Source organism: Pelophylax lessonae (assembly GCF_965119305.1).
Source record: "Pelophylax lessonae genome assembly, chromosome: 12".
Lineage (NCBI taxonomy): Eukaryota > Metazoa > Chordata > Amphibia > Anura > Ranidae > Pelophylax > Pelophylax lessonae.
In genome coordinates, this window is record NC_138779.1 from 135,189,672 (window position 1) to 135,211,497 (window position 21,826).

General features: G+C 43.1%; 1 protein-coding gene across 1 annotated transcript; it reads right to left on the reverse strand.

The window, feature by feature from the left end:
* Nucleotides 1-6,645: 6,645 nt before the first annotated feature.
* Nucleotides 6,646-21,594, reverse strand: UPK2 (uroplakin 2). Its single transcript, XM_082273512.1, has 5 exons — nt 21,439-21,594; nt 15,709-15,846; nt 13,920-14,052; nt 11,662-11,723; nt 6,646-6,947 (listed from the first exon to the last, which is right to left on the reverse strand). The coding sequence occupies exons 1-5, from the start codon at nt 21,491-21,493 to the stop codon at nt 6,811-6,813; spliced, it is 525 nt and encodes a 174-aa protein (XP_082129638.1). The 5' UTR covers nt 21,494-21,594; the 3' UTR covers nt 6,646-6,810.
* Nucleotides 21,595-21,826: the final 232 nt, after the last annotated feature.

Sequence of the window (21,826 nt, forward strand, 5' to 3'; positions counted from 1 at the left end):
AAATCCTTTAATTTTCCAAACCCAGAGAAGCAATCTTTAAATTCCTCTTTCAATGCAGAAATAGCAGGAGACACCATATTCACTCTTGCGCTGCCTACATCAAGGCCAAACTTTAACACCCCCAGTGCCATAGCGGTTTGACGACCAAGCAGAGGCGACCCTGTGCCATCTACAACATAGAATTCGGTCTGCAATGGAGGACCAGTCTCATGTGTTTGCACAGGGGTATAGAATTTGCCTTTAAGTTGTAGTGGTGTACTGGAGCCATAAGTATAAATCTGTTTAGTGGTGTTACACAATTTAAGGTGATTTTCTCTGCCTTTAAGACTGTACCAAGAAGCGAAGTCCATAACATTGCATGTAGCTCCAGAGTCAATCAGCACTGACACATCTGTATTTCCAATCTTAATGGTTAATGTCCCAGCTTGCAGAGAACACAGGGAGAATATAAATTCACAGTCAGAAGCACTCTCTTTATCCTCAGCTATAACATTTACTTGTGCTGATGGTCCTTTGGGTTTGTTATCTCTGGTTGTACTTCTACACACAGCTGCAAAATGACCTGTCTTTCCACAAGCATAGCACATTTTATTCTGTACCACAGTGCAGTCCTGACATGTGTGTCCCTCCCTGCCACATTTACTGCAGGTTATATGTAAAGTCCTCTTCGGAAAACTCTCTTTTCTACTCCAGAAGTTCCTATTATTATAGGTAGGTTTGGAGACTGCATTGACAGATGCAGTGTCATTGGTTTCAATATGCAGAGCCTGGAGCTCAGACAGTTCAATGGCTCTTGCAATCTGCTGCAGACTAGTAAGTGTGAGACTAGGTTCTGTCAATAATCTCCTCCTGAGGTGCACAGATGTGCATTTCTCTATGACCTGATCTCTGATTATCTCCTCAGTTACAGTCCCAAAATCACAAGACTTTGCCAGATATTTCAGCCTAGTCACATAACTGTCTGTGGTTTCTCCCGGTTCTTGCACAGCCTGTCTAAACTTAAATCTTTCATAGGGAATATTTTTCTTTGGCTCAAAGTACTCACTCAGTCTATTCATGGCTGTCTCATAGTCCGAATCTTCCCCTGTTGCTCCCAGGGTTTCAAAAATGTCCTGAACTTGTGATCCAGCTAGATGCAGCAGCATGGCTCTCTTCTGAGCAGGTGCAGTCACTCCTGTGGCTATAACATAGAGCTGAAATCCCTTCTTCCACTTGTCCCAGCGCTGTGAGAGACTAGTGTGGTCTCCAGACACATCAAACGGTCCGATAGCCGGTAAATCCAGAAAGCTAGCCATCCTCGCCGCCAAATTGTAGTGTATTAACACAGGCCAGGCTGTACAGGTTGCTTCTTTATTCACTGAACACCACGCATGAACTGAACTTCAGCCACACCCAGCTCCCAGACATATACATAGTATTGTAACATTTTGCAGACAGCAACTTAACCCGTTGCTTACCATACTACAACACTTTAGTACCCTTCTTTGAACTATTAAATAAAACGAAAAAGGAGTCTGACTTCCTGAACTCCTTCGTGATGTTTAGGTATTGCAGAACGCATCTTCTGACATCTAAATTGTGAAAACTAATTTCCTGTTCCCTCACAGGATCTGAACAAAACGTCGGTAGAACTATCTCCTGGTCTCTGTGGAACCTCGAGACTACCTTGGGTAGAAACGCTGGATCGGTCTTAAAAATAACCCGATCTGCAAAAATTTGTAAAAAAGGTGCTTTAACCGAATGGGCCTCTAGCTCACTAACCCGCCTGGCGGTCGTGATTGCCACTAAAAAAACTGTCTTGAGGGTTAAATTTCTCACCGAACAAGACTCCAATGGCTCAAATGGCTCTTTAATGAGAGCCTGTAAAACTAAGGACAAATCCCACATTGGAAATGGGAGATTTCCTGTTGGTCTTTGCCTATTCAGGGCTTTGAAAAAACGGATCACCCAGGGATCCTTTGCTAAAGGCATTTCCAGGAATACGCTAATGGCTGAAATTTGGCCTTTTAGGGTGCTGATGGCTAACCCCTTGTTTGCCCCCTCTTGCAGGAACTCGAGTACTGACACTGTACTTCCTGCGTCTAAAGAGCTTGCTTTGCACCAGTTTCTAAAAAACTTCCAAGTTTTTAGGTAGATGCTCTGTGTCTCTTTCTTCCTGCTTCCTAGCAGAGTCTGCACCAGTTGGCCCGAGAAACCCTTGCTCCTTAACAGTTCTTCTTCAGTAGCCAAGCTGCAAGGTTCCAATGTTGTGCCTGAGGACAGAGTACTGGTCCCTGGGAGAGGAGATCTTCTCTCACTGGTAACAACCAGGGGGGCTCTACCGCTAGGTGCTTTAGGGTCGAGAACCACGGCCGCCTCGGCCAGTGTGGTGCTATAAGTATTAGCGTCGTACTTTCCTCCTGAAGACCGCTGGTATTAGCACCGGTGGAGGGAAGGCATAGGATTTGGGGAACACCCAGGGTTTAGCTAGAGCATCCACCCCTAGAGCTCCGTCCCATCTGCTCAGGGAAAAATATTGAGGTGTCTTCGTGTTCTGCCGTGAGGCAAACAGGTCGATGTTTGGTATTCCCCATCTCTGGGTAATTCCATTGAACACCTCCTGATTTAGCGTCCAGTCGCCTTCTCTTACCGTCTTTCTGCTGAGAAAGTCGGCTAGTTGATTTAACTCTCCCTTGAGATGAACTGCCGAAAGAGAGAGAACTTGGACCTCGGCCCATTGCAAGATCTTCTTTGCCAGACCCCATAGGAGATTGCTTCTGGTTCCCCCCTGTCGGTTTAAATATGCCACCACTGTGGCATTGTCTGACCGTACCTGAATTCGGTGACCCTGCAAGTCTTCCTGGAAGGCTCTGAGGGCTAGCTCTACTGCCCTCAATTCCCTCCAATTGGAGGATTGTTTTGCTTCCTCCAGTCCCCAAGTCCCCTGGGTTAGCTTGGAGCCCAGATAGGCCCCCCAGCCTATGCCGCTTGCATCTGTGGTGATGATGGTGGAGGCTATCTGAACCCAACAGAGGCCCTGCGATAGATTTTCGGTTTTTCTCCACCACCACAGGGATCTTTTTACTGCGGTTGGGATTTGTATTAAAGTATCCAGGGAATCCTGGCTGCGGTCCCAAGCTTCCAGGATGAATAGTTGCAAGGGACGAAAATGCAGGCCTGCCCACTGAACTGCTGGGATAGCTGCTGTTAGTAACCCCAGTATAGACATGGATTGTCTGACTGAGATCGCTTGGTTTGTTTGCAACTGTCCTACCGCCTTGTTTATCTTCTGCTTTTTGTCTGGGGGTAAGAAGATTTTTTGGACCCTGGAGTCTCTCGTACCCCAAGAACAATATCCTTTGTGTTGGTACTAGGGAGGGTTTTTCTAGATTCAGTAACCAACCCAGGTCTTCCAGAATCCGTGTTGCATCCCGGAGATCCCTGGACAATTGTTCTTGGGAGTGGGCGAACAACAACAGGTCGTCTAGGTACGCAATGACCGACAATCCTTGTAGTCGCATAAATGCCAAGGTCTCTGCTATGACCTTCGTGAATATTCGGGGGGACGAGGAAAGGCCAAAAGGGAGGGCCTGAAATTGCCAGTGCTGAATGTCCTCCCCTGTTTTTACGGCTAACCTCAGGAACTTTTGGCTTTTCTCTGCAATGGGACTGTGCAGGTATGCATCCTTGAGATCTATCGAGGCCATATAACACTGTGGGGGAAGGATGGTCCTTATCGAATAGATAGAGTCCATCCTGAACTTCCTATATCTGATTGAACGATTCAGGGGTTTTAGGTTTAAGATTAACCTGTAACTGCCTGAGGGCTTTATTACCACAAAGATATCTAATCTCTAATCTAGTAATGATTAAGCACACAGTCAGTGTGTGAAACGCATCTACCTTGTCACGATTGTCATATTTGGATGTCCAGTCAATAAATCTGGATTTTGACTCAACCTGGAGTGCTGCCAATTCCTTTTCTTTTATCATGCCTTTATCTGAGTTAGCCAATACTCCATGTTTCTGGCTACTACCGTAATTGCCATAGCAGGTTTAAGGTTTCCTAGAGCTGAGTCCCAGGCTTTCTTCAGGAGGGAGTCTGCTCGCTTGTCCATGGGATCAGGGAGTGACCCCATATCCTCGAAAGCCAAGTCCGTATGCCTGGAGACTCGTGAAAAGGCTGCGTCCAGTTTAGGTGATTTGTTCCAGACCGCCGAATCATCCTCAGAAAAAGGAAATCTTCTTTTCAGAGCCCCTGAAAAGAAGGGTTTCCTTTCTGGGTCCTGCCACTCGCTTTTTATAGTGTCTACTTGGACTTCGTGTACTGGGAAAAACTTTTTCTTAGGTTTGCCCAGACCCGCGTACATCTGATCATGTAAAGATAAGGTTTTCTTCTCTTCCTGGATTCCTAGAGTGGTGTGGATAGCCGCTAGCAGGCCCTCCACCTCTTCTAGAGACAGCTTGTATCTAGAGGTCCTGTTGGATTCCCCATCCGACCACTCTGCCTCAGATTCCCCTTGGGAATTGGGGGGGGGGGGGTGTGCTATCGCATTCTTCCCCCTGATGTTCAGAACCCGCAGGTGCCTCCCCACTTGTAGAGGGTAGTAACTGCGGTGTTGGAGCATTTTCCTGCCGTGCCGACTGGGGGGAACTCTGTGGAAGCTGGATGTTAGCAAACAAATCCTTAAAGGATTGGAAAGTGCTAGCAAGCTTCTTGACAGAGGTGGCTAAATCTGCGTTCTGACTTTCCGTGTGTTCCTTTACTAAACTCTCGAGACATTCTCTGCATAAGGGTTTAGTCCAAGTTTCCCCCATATTCTCCTTGCAGGAAGGGCATCTCTTCTTGGAAATATGGGCTGCCTTGTTCTCAGAGGCTTTCTGCAATTTAATATAAAAGCATAGTTTAAATACACTCCTACTAATGCTCCCCAGCCCGCACAGCTTGCCCCACCAGAGGGTGTTACTAGGGACGACCATCACCAAAAAGATCCCACAGTGTGACCCTCAGCCTCCCTAATCCCCTTAAAAGAGCCCTAGGGGAAAGAAGTAAGGGAGAACCACCCCAGGCCTCCTTACCTTATGGTGGCTGGTGCTGTTATCTCCCGGAGCAGTACCTGAGGCCTGTGCCTCCAACATGACTCTTGGAGTGGCTCTGTCTCTTTCTTCCTGGCAGCTGTCCCCCAGCTTGTTGGACGCACCAGCCTTTCATATCTGGCGCGCTCACCGCCGCAACCCGGAAGTCGCGGTTGCCGCCGGAAGTGCCCGCTCCTACCGGAAGTGACGTCCCCCGTCATCCGGCCCGGGCTGCTCCACACCGGCTGCAAGCGGGGGCGGTATGCACTATGGCGGACGCTCTGCCCGAGCGTGGTGAGCGGGCCCCCCAGCCTGGAAGCTCTGCTGAGCAAGGCTGGGGTGATAAAAGAAATTTTCTGCGGCAGACAGGTAAGCGGGTCCCCCCCCCGATGCTGTCTTTCTTGGCCGCTTTCTGAGAGTACCTGACTCCCTTCTAGCTTCAGCTAAGGCTCCTCTTTGGACAGTGTCTCCCCGCTGGAGGAAACACCAGAACTGAGGCAGCCAGCTGGAGGAAGGCTTAAAACCAATAAATTGGGGTGGTGTTTCCTAAGAAGGGAGGAGCCAGGTTCTCTCAGAAGTGCCTGTCCTGAAAGACGATAAGGGAAAAAAAAAAAAGTTATGGCAACCCTGTCAGGAAGGTGCCAATAAGAGCCGAACAGCCGCACAAGGCAAGTAACCCCTCAGTCATGTAGCCAGCAGGCGTTGCCTTCAGCCTCCGAAAACCACACACCATACTTGCTGCGGTGCGTGGCATACATTTCTCTGGCATTAGGGCCAAAGTTCGGATCTTACACATGGCAGGATCAACCAGGTTTTATTCAGTTTAGAGGGGGGCAGATTAGACAGCAAAAGCACTCTGCTGTTTAATCTGCTATAAAGGAACAGGAGCTCTCTTTTTTTTAAATTATTTTTTAGGGTTACAACACCTTTACCATATCTCTCACAGTAATGTCTTAGTTATTGTCTGTATAAGTACACTTGGTAATCCTCTCTTCATTTAGGCTACACTTGCCTATTAAATTATTTGAAATACTCCAAGGTGTGTCAGTAAGTGCTGGGTGAGCAAAGTGTGTCACCTTCAGAGAAGGTGTGCAGAGAAATCACAAAACAATTCAGCAGCTCCTCTGAGGGTAGCGCTACAATGGTAACATGTATGCATGTCAAACCTGATCATAAATCCACAGCAAATTTTTTTATCTCTTATTTTTATATTTTTGGAACATCTAAGATAACAACTTTACCTGCACATAATCCCAGCCCAGCCATAGCTGCTGTTTTTTTCATTTTTTCAGGATCTGGTCTGCTAGTCTAGGATTTTTTAATTTTTTTTTGTAGGAAATTTGCACATTGAAGATAAAGACAAATTTTAATAAAAAATTCTTACAACTGAAATGTCCAGTATATTTATTACATAATCATCACACTGTTTAACATTTATGTGCTTCAAGTTCTAGTTTTCACTTGTGACCGAGAGCAGTAAAAACTGGAAGTTGAGCTGTGGTTTTACTGCACCCTAACCACCCTCCCCCCTGAACCCAACACATCATTTCCTACTTCTTACATTTATAAACAGTTTGTTTTTGACATGAAGAAAAAAAAAAAAAATTAGAAAAACACTATTTACATAAAACTTGGGCAAGAATACATTCACAAAAATTACAAATGTGTCACACCCCTCATTCATATTATGTCGCGATGCAGCGGATGGATCCTTGTTTCAGTTAATAAAGGTTCATTAACATGGACATTGTGCTTTTATTTCTTGCCTCTTCCTCCCAGTACAAGTACTACAATCAAACCGATGACGAGCAAGAACATTGCAATAGATAACAAAACTGTAATCACAACCATTCCTCCACTGCGTGCAAAAGTAACTGGTGGTGTATTAGCCACTGCAATAAGAGAAAATACACATGAAATTATTTTTTTTAAGCATGTACGCTGATAATACAGTGAATTTTATATAGCACAAAATAGGCAAATGTACAGAAATATCACTTGTAAGAATGCACAAGATATAGGGGACAACACAGTGGCTTAGTGGTTAGCTCTTCTGCCTTGCCTGGAAGGAAAATATCTGCATGGAGTTTGCATGTTTTCCCTGTGCTTCCATGGGTTTCCTCTCACACTCCATAGACATGGAGGAACTCATTGGGTCCCATCTAAATTGGCCTTAGTTTGTGTGTGTCTGAACGTGAGTTAGGGACCTTAGACAGTAAGCTCCTTGAGGGCAGGGACTGATGTGAATGTACAATATGTAAAGTGCTGTATAAATTGTTGGTGATATGTGCTAGAGATCGACCGATTATCAGCAACACCGATATATCGGGGGCCGATATGCACTTTCCCCAATATATAGGAATCGGCCTTTTGATTTGCCAATATTGCAGATATTTAGGGAAAGTGCTTGTACCGGGGTGATGCCTGCAGCTAGAGGCATCACTCCGGTACCGGTGTCCATAACCGACGGTCGACTGTCTTGTAATGACAACCGATTTGGCCGCTCGGCTGTCATTACAAAAAGGAGGAGGGGACATCCCCCCCCCCCGCCCGACGCCCCCACCCAAGAGAAGACCCAAGTCTCCGGAAGTGATGTTATGACTCGACGCCGTATTAAAAAAACTGACAGCATTCAAAACAGCCAAACTTGGCGTTTTAAATGCTTTTCGGTGCTGAGGAGGGGTTTGGAGTATTTTAGACCCCCAAATCCCTCCACAAGGAGTACCTGTAGAAAGAAAAAAACATTTTTTTTTACATGTCTGAAAATATCGGCAGATATCAGCCAACACAGATATCCCAGGACAAAAATATTGGCATGGCTGTTTTGAATTTCAGTTTTTTAATTTGGCGCCGAGTACCCGGAAGTGATGTCATGACATCACTTCTGGAGACCCGGGTCTTCTCTTTGGCGGCGGCGGTAGGATGCCCGGGCGAGCCGCGGAAGGGGAGGGGTGCGTCCCCTCCCGCTCCTTGTAATGACAGCTGAGCGGCTTCTCAGCCGGATTGGTTGTCATTACAAGTCAGCCGACCATCTGCTATGGACACCGGTACCAGGGTGATGCCTCAGCTGCAGGCACCACCCCGGTACAAGCACTTTCCCTAAATATCGGCAAATCAAAAGGCCAATTCCTATATATTGGGGAAAGTGCATATCGACCCCCGATATATCGGTGTTGCCGATAATCGGTCCATCTCTAATACACACACACACATACAGTATATACATACACTGCTCAAAAAAAGGAACACTTTTTAATCAGAGTATAGCATCAAGTCAATTAAACTCCTGGGATATTGATCTGGTCAGTTAAGTAGCAAAGGGGGTTGTTAATCAGTCTCAGCTTCTTTGGTGTTATTGAAATTAACAACAGGTGCAGTAGATGGACAATGAGATGACCTCCAAAACAGGAATGGTTTTACAGGTGGGGGGGCCACTGACATTTTTTTCCCTACTCATCTTTTCTGACTGTTTTTCGCTAGTTTTGCATTCGGGTAAGGGTCAGTGTCACTACTGGTAGCACGAGGCGATACCTGGACCCTATAGGAGGTTGCACAGGCAGTCTAACTCCTCCAGGATGGCATATCAATACGTCCCATTGCCAGAAGGTTTGCGGTGTCTCCCAGCACAGTCTCAAGAGCATGGAGGAGATTCCAGGAGACAGGCAGTTACTCTAGGAGAGCTGGACAGGGCTGTATAATGTTCTTAACTCATCAGAAGGACCGGTATCTGCTTCTTTGTGCAAGGAGGAGCAGGATGAGCACCGCCAGTGCCCTATAAAATTACCTCCAGCAGGCCACTGGTGTGAATGTCTGACCATACCATCAGAAACAGACTTCATGAGGGTGGTCTGAGGGCCCGACATCCTCTAGTGGGCCCTGTGCTCACTACCCAGCATTGTGGAGCTTGATTGGCATTTGACATTGAACACCAGAACGGCAGGTCCGCCACTGACGCCCTGTGCTTTTAACAGATGAGAGCAGGTTCACTCTGAGCACATGAGTTTTGAAAGGGTCTGGAAAAGCCCAGGTAGCTACTGGGGAGGCATATCCATGGAAGGACGCACAGACCTCAACAGGCTAGACAATGGCACCCTGACTGCCATTAGGTACCGGGATGAAATCTTTGGACCCATTGTCAGACTACGCTGGTGCAGTGGGTCCTGGGTTCCTCCTTGTGCACTATAATGCCCGGCCTCATGTGGTGAGAGTATGAAGCCAGTTCCTGGGGGATGAAGGGATTAGTACCATTGTGCTGTTTTGAGGCTTGCAATTGTGTGAAGTAAATTGCATGAATAAAACAAAGTGTTGTTTGCAACCACTTCTCGGCTATCTCTCTGTGAAAACGCACCCCCAAAGGGGTCATCCACGCCTACCACCGAGCTAATCCCTCACAATATATTTATATATATATATATATATATATATATATATATATATATATATATATATATATATATATATATATATATATATATATATATATATATATATATATATATATATATATACATACACACACATACACACACATATACAGTGCCTTGCGAAAGTATTCAGCCCCCTTGAACTTTGCAACCTTTTGCCACATTTCAGGCTTCAAACAAAGATATAAAAAACTAATTTTTTGTGAAGAATCAACAACAAGTGGGACACAATCATGAAGTGAAACGAAATTTATTGGATATTTCAAACTTTGTTAAATAAAATACTGAAAAATTGGGCGTGCAAAATTATTCAGCCCCTTTACTTTCAGTGCAGCAAACTCTCTCCAGAAGTTCAGTGAGGATCTCTGAATCATCCAATGTTGACCTAAATGACTAATGATGATAAATAGAATCCACCTGTGTGTAATCAAGTCTCCGTATAAATGCACCTGCACTGTGATGGTCTCAGAGGTCTGTTTAAAGCGCAGAGAGCATCATGAAGAACAAGGAACACACCAGGCAGGTCCGAGATACTGTTGTGGAGAAGTTTAAAGCCGGATTTGGATACAAAAAGATTTCCCAAGCTTTAAACATCCCAAGGAGCACTGTGCAAGCGATAATATTGAAATGGGAGTATCAGACCACTGCAAATCTACAAAGACCTGGCCGTCCCTCTAAACTTTCAGCTCATACAAAGAGAAGACTGATCAGAGATGCAGCCAAGAGGCCCATGATCACTCTGGATGAACTGCAGAGATCTACAGCTGAGGTGGGAGACTCTGTCCATAGGACAAGAATCAGTCGTATACTGCACAAATCTGGCCTTTATGGAAGAGTGGCAAGAAGAAAGCCATTTCTTAAAGATATCCATAAAAAGTGTCATTTAAAGTTTGCCACAAGCCACCTGGGAGACACACTAAACATGTGGAAGAAGGTGCTCTGGTCAGATGAAACCAAAATCAAACGTTTTGGCAACAATGCAAAACGTTATGTTTGGCGTAAAAGCAACACAGCTCATCACCCTGAACACACCATCCCCACTGTCAAACATGGTGGTGGCAGCATCATGGTTTGGGCCTGCTTTTCTTCAGCAGGGACAGGGAAGATGGTTAAAATTGATGGGAAGATGGATGGAGCCAAATACAGGACCATTCTGGAAGAAAACCTGATGGAGTCTGCAAAAGACCTGAGACTGGGAAGGAGATTTGTCTTCCAACAAGACAATGATCCAAAACAAAGCAAAATCTACAATGGAATGGTTCACAAATAAACATATCCAGGTGTTAGAATGGCCAAGTCAAAGTCCAGACCTGAATCCAATCGAGAATCTGTGGAAAGAACTGAAAACTGCTGTTCACAAACGCTCTCCATCCAACCTCACTGAGCTCGAGCTGTTTTGCAGGGAGGAATGGGCAAAAAATTTCAGTCTCTCGATGTGCAAAACTGATAGAGACATACCCCAAGTGACTTACAGCTGTAATCGCAGCAAAGGTGGTGCTACAAAGTATTAACTTGAGGGGGCTGAATAATTTTGCACGCCCAATTTTTCAGTTTTTTATTTGTTAAAAAAGTTTGAAATATCCAATAAATTTCGTTCCACTTCATGATTGTGTCCCACTTGTTGATTCTTCACAAAAAAAATACAGTTTTATATATCTTTGTTTGAAGCCTGAAATGTGGCAAAAGGTCGAAAAGTTCAAGGGGGCAGAATACTTTCGCAAGGCACTGTACATACATACATACACATATATTATATATATATACACATTATATATATATATATATATATATATATATATATATATATATATATATATATATATATATATATATATATATATATATATATATATATATATATATATATATATATATATACATACATACATACACACACACACACACACACACACACACACACCTAAGACATTTATCGAAACAGATTAATTAACAAGATCAAGCTTTTCTTTAAAAATAGTTGCATGCATCAACAAAATTATAGAATTAAGGGACAGGGAAGGAAGCAGTCACAAAAACAGAAATAAAAGGACAGAAACTATATAGTTACAGCATTTATATTCACATGTATGATCTATAAATATGTACCGTGAATAGTGACGGACAGAAAAAAGGAAGGGGGAGGTAAGAATAGGGTGACATTAATCTGTTCTAGTGTACTTACAGCCATTAAGCGTACTAAAAGTAACTGCTGAAAACGCTGTATTGTTGATCACATAATATGCCCTGCAAAAATGAAAAATTGCATTTTTTATTTTAACTTTATGTAATGCAGCTGTTTTATTCATGCAAAATTGTATATTTCTGTGTTATTTTTCTTAGGATCCAAATATATTCTGTTCTCCTATGCAATAGAATACCCTTTCAGTTCACGAAAAAAAACATTTCTGGCACCCAAAACTTCACCCTCAAAGTGAGAAGAATGGTATTTGTTCAACATGTATACAAATGTACAGTCCCTAGGGTTACTTGTGCTTTTCTTTGTGTACCAGGAATGGCATCAGTGCATCGGATACAGATTGGGTGAGTGTTACACTGACAGCAGGGCTCTGGTGAATATACTGGGACAGCTGCCTCTCCCAGTTTGACAGTTCGGTCCAGTCTTTAAATCTCCACATTCACTAGTACTCCACTACAGCGGTGCGATCGGAGATCGTGGTGCTCAGTAGCGGGGGGCTTTGAGTGGCCCAGATGCCACGTGATCACTATGCAATCACATGACACCTAGTGAACAACAGTCATGAATCGAATTCATTCATGACCTTGTTTACTGCTGTGTGTTATCTGTTATTGGTCACCAGTGATCACATGGTATCTGGGCCAATCTCAGAACCCTGTATCATATGATAGCTGTGGCCAATCACAATAGTAAACAATGAGTCATGATTGAAAGCCATTCAATGACAGTTTAAATGATTGCTGCTACAGTGATCATCACTGTAACAAGCAATCACATTGTAAAAAAATAAAAATCCCTGATCACCCCCCACACTATGGTGACACTGAACTCCTCTGATGAGAGTATGCATGTTAAAAAAAAAACAAAAAGTAAAATAAATTGAATACAAAATTTACATTTTTATTTTGTACAGTGAGTATCCCTGATCACTGCCACACCAGTCATATAATAACACTGTACTGTACTGCACTGGTGACAGTATACAAAAGTACATTTTATTTCATTTCTTCATTTTCCAAAAAATTGTGACAAACCATTAAAAATTCAAAAAACTTGCCATACCTCTTACTATATATTTTAGACTGTCTACTTTCCAAAAAAGGGGTGATTTGGGGGGTATTTGTACTGTCCTAGCATTTTAGGACCTCAAGAAATGAGATAAACCGTCAGTTTATCAGGATTGATCAATTTTCAAATATATAAACCAAATTTTGTAGACTCTGTCACACACACTAAATAATATACTCTGAGTTGGGTTATTTTTTACCAAATCAATGTAGCAGGCTACATTTATGAAGAAAGACTATTTGCAAAATGTTATAACAGCAACGAAGAAAAACTTATTTTTTTTTTGTTTATTTAGCAAAAAATTAAACAAAAATACCCAGTGGTGAAAAAATACCACTAAGACCCCGTTCACACTGGGGCGACCCGTCAGGCGACCTGGTCGCCTGCCATAGAGAAGCTGTGGACCCGTTCTAATAGGAGCGACACAAGTCGCTCCGACTTAGAAAAAGGGTCCGGAGCTTCTTTGGGGCGACCTGGAGCGACCTGCATTGACTTCAATGTTATGAAGTCCGTGCCGGCCGCTCCGAGGTCGCGGTGCGAGCTGCGCACCATGACCTGTGAGGTCGCCCCGGCAAGTAGCGTCGCCCCAGTGTGAACGGGGTCTCAAAGAAAGCTCTATTTGTATGTAAAAAAAAATGATATACATTTGATTTGGGTACAGTGTTGCATGACCAAGCAATTGCCAGTTAAATTAGCACAGTTCTGAATAGCAAAAAATGCTCTGGTCATGAAGGGTGTAAACCTTCCGGAGGTCAAGTGGTTAAACAGCAATGACAATGCCAATAGCCCCGCCCTCTGCATCACCTTCTGATTCTGCTGTAGTGCAATTAGCACAGCCTACATGGCGGACAACACTGCTTTGACTTTATGGTCAGCACTGTTGTCCTCCATCATAGGAAGCTGCATTAGCTTGACTTCACTGGCAGGATCAACAGGTTTTGTGAGTCTTTGCAGGGAAATATGGAAAGTGCAGATACCCCAACAATTAAGCAGTGCAGCACATATTTGTTTTTGTAATGAGAGGCCATAGTTCTACTTTAAAAGATAACACAGATGCATTATATTTTTATTCTGTATATAGTTTCTAGTTTGTTTTTTTTTTGATGATCATGTTTGTACATATCAAGAGAGAAAGAAATAAGATATACAAATCTAAAAAAAGCAATGGAACCCACGTGTATTGGGTGTTTGCATTCAGGTTTGTAACTTGGTAACCCACGTTGACTGTCGCCGTGTTTCCAGACTGTGGGTCGCTAATCACAACAAGGTCACGTTTCAGGCGGCACTGTGGTGTTGTAAAGTTAAGAACTGCAAAAAATGTGTGTGAAATATTTTTCATTTAGTATGGTTAAAATAGGAGGTCAAATCTAAAAACAGCATGCCTAAAACAAGGCAGACACTATTAGATGAACTGCTCATGACATGAAAGAACTATCGAAAGAAAACGTTGGAACATACAGTGGGCGATACACTTTTATTGCGATTACTGCCCTAATAAAAATTTATATATATATATATATATATATATATATATATATATATAAAAACAGTAATAGTTAAATAGTCAATCAGCAAACATTATTCCAAATTTTGTAGATCAGTCATAAACAGCCTGATATTTCTAGGTAAATGATAGGGCTGGTCCAAGGAACTAATTGCCATAGTCTGCCCATGCAGGAGTTACCAGGTAAGTGGCAATAAATGTACACATGCTTATTATGGCAATATTGTTATATGATAAAAATATCAGAGGCTAATAAAACTGTTCCTTTTCTCATTCTTTCATTAAATATAAAAAAAAAAATAATAAAAAAAAAAAAAAACAACAACATCAGATTGGGAATTCTAGGAATCCTGTACTGCAGGGGTCACCAAACTTTCTAAACAAAAGGCCAGTTACTGTCCTTCAGACTTTAAGGAGGTCAGACTGTGGCAAGTGAAAGTAGAAAATGCCCCACCATTGGGGTCAGTGGGGAGGAATAGTGCCCCACCATTGGGGTCAGTGGGGAGGAATAGTGCCCCACCACTGGGGTCAGTGGGGAGGAATAGTGCCCCACCACTGGGGTCAGTGGGGAGGAATAGTGCCCCACCACTGGGGTCAGTGGGGAGGAATAGTGCCCCACCACTGGGGTCAGTGGGGAGGAATAGTGCCCCACCACTGGGGTCAGTGGGGAGGAATAGTGCCCCACCACTGGGGTCAGTGGGGAGGAATAGTGCCCCACCACTGGGGTCAGTGGGGAGGAATAGTGCCCCACCACTGGGGTCAGTGGGGAGGAATAGTGCCCCACCACTGGGGTCAGTGGGGAGGAATAGTGCCCCACCACGGGGGTCAGTGGGGAGGAATAGTGTCCCACCATGGGGGTCAGTGGGGAGGAATAGTGTCCCACCATGGGGGTCAGTGGGGAGGAATAGTGTCCCACCATGGGGGTCAGTGGGGAGGAATAGTGCCCGACCTGGGGTCAATGGGAGGAATAGTGCCCCACCATTGGGGTCAATGGGAGGAATAGTGCCCCACCATTGGGGTCAGCGGGAGGAAGTGCCCAGCCATTAGTGTCAGTGGAAGGAATAGTACCCGATTATTGGTGTCAGTGAAAGGAAAATAGTTCCCCTTCATTGGAAAAATAATGCCCCATTATTGGTATTAGAGGCATTAATTATGCCCCAAGGGCCAGGTAAAGGCAAGCAAAGGGCCAAATACGGCCCCCGGACCGCTGTTTGGAGACCACTGCAATCCTGAGGCATTAATTCCAACACTTTGAGTCACTGACCTGTAGCCAATATGTATAGCAGGATTTCAGCATTCACTCATGACCTAACTGCATACTTGTTCCCGTTCCATGAATAGCAAAATAATAAAGCCAGTAGGCCAGTAGGACAGCCAAAAAGCTAGTACTTTCAGGAGCTTATGTAACCGCAGCTTCTATAAGCAGGCTGTTTCCTTTAGGAACTACATAATATACTTACGTAAAGAACTGGTGCCTTGGGTGACATTAAGAGTTGCTGGCTGCAATGAATATTTACATGCACTAGGAAATGCTATAATTACAGATGTGCTCAAAGGATTTGCAATGATTCCAGAAGCTAGAGCAGTGACATTGTCTTCTGCAAGAAAGAAATAAAAATGGTTTAATGTACTTCCAGCACGCTATGATCCTTCATCTAAAGAGCTGACAATTGACAGTTTAACTTACTTCCTTGGCATGCATTAGTTGGAAAGAATATGTTGTTAGAGCTTATACACAAGTACCATAAAGGAGCACTGAGCCCTCACCAGTGCTTGGCATGCCAAAAATATATTTACTTAGACTCAGCAAAGCACATTATCGTCCATTATCCTCCTTACATTTCCTGGGCTATAGTGTACACAGGTGCTGACACTCTTTCATATACCATTCACACAGCGGTCCTTAGACTAAGGTGACCAGATTTTTAAAATTAAATCCAGGGACATTTTTATTTTGTTGGCAAATGGCACAGGACTGCATAATACACAGAGCGCTGGGCACAGGACTGCATAATACACAGAGCGCTGGGCACAGGACTGCACAATACACAGAGCGCTGGGCACAGGACTGCACAATACACAGAGCGCTGGGCACAGGACTGCACAATACACAGAGCGCTGGGCACAGGACTACCTAATACACAGAGCGCTGGGCACAGGACTACCTAATACACAGAGCGCTGGGTACAGGACTGCATAATACACAGGTGGGTGTTAGGCATAGAGTGCAGGGTTCAGAGGTTTGCTATGCACAGAGGACACTTCTGCCCCCACATCTATGGCTTACCTCTGCACACTTCTCTCACAGATTATCACTAACCACCTCTTAGCCCTTCCCCCACAAGAGCTAAACTCTTTATTGTTCCATGTAGCTGCATCAGCTCTGACCCCTGCCCTCACCTGTATACAAACGGACCCCTCCCCCAAATCTTCTCACCTCCTGGTCTCAACCCTCCCACAAGTAAATTTTTGGCTCTGCCTCTCCTCCACTGAACAGCAGCAGGAGCAGCAGTGAGATCGTCCAGCAGGGGGTGTCGGCATCGGAGCCACCATGCTGTTTTTCAGCCAGCATGGGATGCCATGTCTATGTTATTCTGTCCCTGAATCCAGGGACAAAACCGGGGACAGTGTCCTCAGTCAGAGGACTGTCCCCAGAAACCGGGGACCTCTGTTCACCATACCTTAGACCCAACATAGGAGATGCCCTAAAGTGGCAGTAAACCCAAAAACAAAATTTAATATATTGCAGCTTACCAATTATTATAAACAAAAAAAAGAGCGACAATTCTGAATAAAAAAAAACATATTTAAACAGATCCAATAAAAAATAAAATTTCATCAATTTAGGCCAATATGTATTCGGACACATATTTTTCTTAAAAAACGCGTCTACAAACTAGGGGATAGATTTATGTAATTTTTATTTATTTATTTATTTTTTACTAGTAATGTCAGTGATCAGCGATTTCTAGTGGGACTGCGGCATTGCGGACGACAGATTGGACACCTGACACTTTTGAGGGGACCAATGACATTCCTACAGTAATCAGTGCTGAAAATACGCACTGTTACTGTAATAATGACACTGGAAGAGAAGGGGTTAACACCAGGGGCGTCAAAGGGTTAAATGTGATCCTAGGGAGTGCTTTCTAACTGTGTGGGGGATGGACTCAATAGATGAACACAGAGACCTGTGTTCCTAAATAGTAGGAACACAAGATTCCTGTGTCCATCTGTGACAGGACGGCGGTCTGCCTTTTTTACAAAGGTAGACCGGTGTTCTGCCTCTATGGGGAGCGATCGTGGGTGGCCGGCGGACATCGCGTTTGCTGGACCCGCTGATTGGCTCCCCCTCTAGCCAATCAGCCCCCACTGTCTATTACATTAAACGACATACAGGTACGCCGTTTTGCGTAATAGAGTCGACCTGCTGCTGAAAAACTACGGCGGCTGGTCTGCAAGTGGTTAACCGCTTGCCGACCGCCGCACGACTATTTACTGGGGCGGTCAACCCCGTACAGGCAAAGTGACGTAGTACTACGTCGCTAGCCTGTGAGCCTCTAGGGGGCGGGCCCCCGCTCGTTCCCTAACATGTCCGCACGTGTGACCGGTGGACCCGATGTCCGCCGGTCACTCGCGATCTCCCCGTGGAGAGGGAGAAAGGCAGGCGGCTGATGTAAACAAAGCCGCCTGTCATTCTCCCTGATCTAACTGCAGAGATCATACGATCCTACTATGTAGGATCGTATGTCTTTGTGGTTACATCACTAGCCACACCCCTTTACAGTTAGAAGCACGCCCCTAGGGACACACTTAACCCCTGCATCTCTAATAAAGTTAACCCCTTCCCTGCCAGTGTCATTTTTACAGTTAACAGTGCATATGTATAGCACTGATTACTGTAGTAATGTCACTGGTACCCCCAAAAGTGTCAAAAATGTCAGTCAAGGGTCCGATCTGTCCGCCGAAATGTTGCAGTCCCGCAAAAAAAAAAAAAAAAAAAAACGCAGATTGCTGCCATGATTCGTTAAAAGAACACCAAAAATGACAGAAATCTTTCCCTTAGTTAGTAAACGCAATAACTTTTGCGCAAACCACTCAAACTACGCTTATTGCGATTTTTTTTTACCAAACACATGTAGTAGAAAACAAATTGGCCAAAAATGTTTAAAAAAATTTAGATTTTTTACATTTTTTTGGGGGAATTTCATATAAAAATGTAAAAAATATTGTTATTTTTTCAAAATTTACGCCTCTTTTTTTGTTTATAGCCCAAAAAGTCAAAATTGCACAGGTGATCAAATAGCACCAAAAGAAAGCTCTGTTTGTGGGGGAAAAAGGACATCAATTTCATTTGGGTACAGCGTCGCACGACCGTGCAATTGTTTGTTAAATTTACGCAGTGCCGAATCGCAAAATAGGGCCTGGTCAGGAAGGGGGTAAAATCTTCCGGGGCTTAAGTGGTTAAAGTGACACTAAATTCTGGTTGAAAAATGTTTTATTCAAGAATATATTTCGAATTCAAAAAGTCCCTTCTATTGCTCTCAGCAAACTCCAGATTTCCTATTCTTTTGTTTTTGCCGCTGTGATTGAACTTCTTGTCAGAGGGTGGCTACCTTCATTCTCAATGGTCCCACTGTGTGTAGGAATGTGGCCACCCTCTTATGCTCACTTCTGTGTGTAATGCGCATGGAGCCCTGCACATGACCTCACCCAACTTGAATTGCTCATTCCAAACAAACAGAATTACGGTAGAGGGGAAAAGGAAAGGTTTGGAAGCTCACTGAGGACATTCCAAGGAGGTAGAAATTTTTTTAGTAAAACAGATTACAGGGACATTAGCTAGTAGATGCATATGAATTATATTTGGCGAATAGGGATATCATTCAGTACACAAAGTTAATTATTACAAGCACGGTATTGTATTTTATATACACAACCAGAATATCAATAGGTAAAGTGATTAGATGACATAAATTAATCTGAAGCATAGATGTAAAATTTAAAAATACATTTAGGCCTCATGCACACGAGGCAGCCTAAATAAGCCCTGCTGGACACCAGAACTGTTGGAAATGGTGGCGGAAATAACGCGCTAAAAGCTGCCTGTAAACGTCCATGTGTGCGTGGATATATAGCAGCAGATTTACTAAAAATGGAGCACTCAAAATGTGGTGCATCTGTGCATGTTAGCCAATCAGCTTCTAACTTGAGCTTGTTCAGTTAAGCCAGCCTTTTTCAACCAGGGTGCCTATTCACCCTGGGGTGCCTTGAGGTCTATTAAGGGGTGCCTTGACAAAATGCCAAAAAATTGCGCCAAAGTTGTATATAAGATGGAGTGTAGATAAAGCTGCCTTTTAGTTACACAAAGCCACAGGTTTTCATTGTGCACCATTACAACCTTCTTGAGGGCACCTTAGCTGAGTTGATGGAAGAAAAATTGAGGGAAAAGGGAAACATCGGAATACTAGTCCGTACCAATTTGAAAAACTGTATTTGCTTTGGCAGAATAAATCCCCTCTAATGTTGGGTGTCCTACGTGTGGATGCAGCTGTGTTGTACAAAACTAATAGAATAGTTTTTGCATTTTAGAATGGGGTGCCCCCAGACTGTCCATATTTTTTAAAGGGTGTCTTTACTGAAATAAGGTTGAGAAACATTAAGGTAAGATGTCAAATCTTACCTTAATGTTTCTCAACCTTATTTCAGTAAAGACACCCTTTAAAAAATAAAACCTGGAAGCTGATTTTGGCCTCTTGCACACAATACTCCTGTTTGAGCATCTACTTTTTTCCAGACCTTTTTTTTTGTATGTATTTGCGAGTATTTGCGAGCATTGAGGCTTAAATTACTGACCAAAAATGCAGATTTTTCTATTTTGTTCTTACTGAAGAATGCACAGCGCTTGTTTACGCGCCTGTGTGCATAGGCACATTACAATTAATGGGCTGTATTTTAGCTCAAAAAGCTGTACTGAGCATTTTCAAGCTGCAAGATGCTCAAACAGGAGTATCGTGTGCAAGAGGCCTTATGCACACCCCAAAAAAAAAAAAACAAACAAAAGAAAACCTCAATGACTTTTTAAAGTGGCATTTTTTTTTTAAGCTCCGTGTGCATGAGGCCTTAAAAAAAGCTACAAATACTCATTGTTGATTTGTTTTTTACTCTATACTCTTAAATCCCATTAAAAAAAAAAAAAAAAACAACTATCATGTTACAGTCTTCATATTTTTTTTGTGATTTTACAGATACTCTGCAAAAAATTGCATTTATTTGTATTTTACTCCATACATCTTAAATCCCATAAAAAACACTAATGTTTTTAAGTTTTGCTTATTTTAGCCTACAAAAAAATAAAGATAAATATACTCTCGATAGATAGATAGATACACATATACATACACACATACATATACTGTAACATGATAGCTGTTTTTAGGATGCTACACTATCAACATACTATTTTCAGTAGGAAGTATAACATATACGAATGGCAATACAAACTAAACACAATGGAGTTGATTAATGCCCCATACACACGTGCAGATTATCTGCAGACTTTTGTCTGCAGAATTACCTTTTCTATGTAGTGCAAGGGCCTGCCGGATTGCATACAAATTGAAAGTGTTTAGGTTTGACCTCATATTATATGGTTTTGGTAAGTCTGCAGATAATCTGCACGTGTGTATGGGGCATTACTGAAGCTGGGGAGTGCAAAATCTGGTGCAGCTCCGCATAAAAACCAATCAATTTCCAGGTTTGCTGATTGAAAACCACACACATCCTACCAGATTTTGCACTCTCTAGTTTTAGTACTGCAACCTCAATACCCCTGATTTATTAAGGAGTACAGCATTTTCATTTTTAAAGTGAGTTTTCACTTTGCAAAGAATTTTTACTGGTCTTCGTGGATGAGGTTAAACAAAGTAAAAATTCACATTGCAAAGAATACCGAACCATGTGCAAGTACATTTTTAAAAAACAAATCTAGATTTTTGCCCGCAGATGATTGGAGTCAGCCAATTATCCCATTCAGTAGATAAAAAGTCAATCACAAAAAAAAAAAAAAAAAAAAAAAAAAAAAGAATAAAATAATGTAGGGATTGAACATGCTCTGCTTTAGTAAATCAACTCATCTAACTATAGTAAACAGCACAGCTATAGAAAAAAAATGAAATATTCAAACTTACGGCCATAAGAGGTAGAGATAAACAGGAGAAACACGGAAAGCCCCAGAAGCTGCATGTTGACTCTAGGCAGTTCCACCTGTTTCTAGTGTCCCTATACAGTGAAAAGCCAAATAATGAGTTTCACCTTTCCTGAATGGACCAATCAAGGTGTAGCGGGGGAAAAGAATGTGGCCATGCCGGAAATTCTCATCTACAAACACACCCTGACCTGAAATACTGTACCCTCTCTTGCATAACTTGGTTCCCCTACAACCTTTATCGTTTTAAGGATTTCTGTTATTTTAAGAGTATTGATGAAAGATAAAAACACAGGTCCAGCTACGTGACTTACTGCATTTTTTATGTTTTCAGGCCCATTGTGAGGGTTGCGGTCTGTTGAGGTGCATTA

Bases quoted from the DNA above. Each gene is read 5' to 3' on its own strand.
- UPK2 (XM_082273512.1), bottom strand. From the start codon at position 21,493: ATGCAGCTTCTGGGGCTTTCCGTGTTTCTCCTGTTTATCTCTACCTCT. The intron at 11,724-13,919 runs GTGGGTTCCATT...TCATTTTTGCAG, and splicing joins AATGCAAACACCCAATACAC to GGCATATTATGTGATCAACA. The intron at 6,948-11,661 runs GTAAGTACACTA...CTCTTATTGCAG, and splicing joins TTTTAGTACGCTTAATGGCT to TGGCTAATACACCACCAGTT.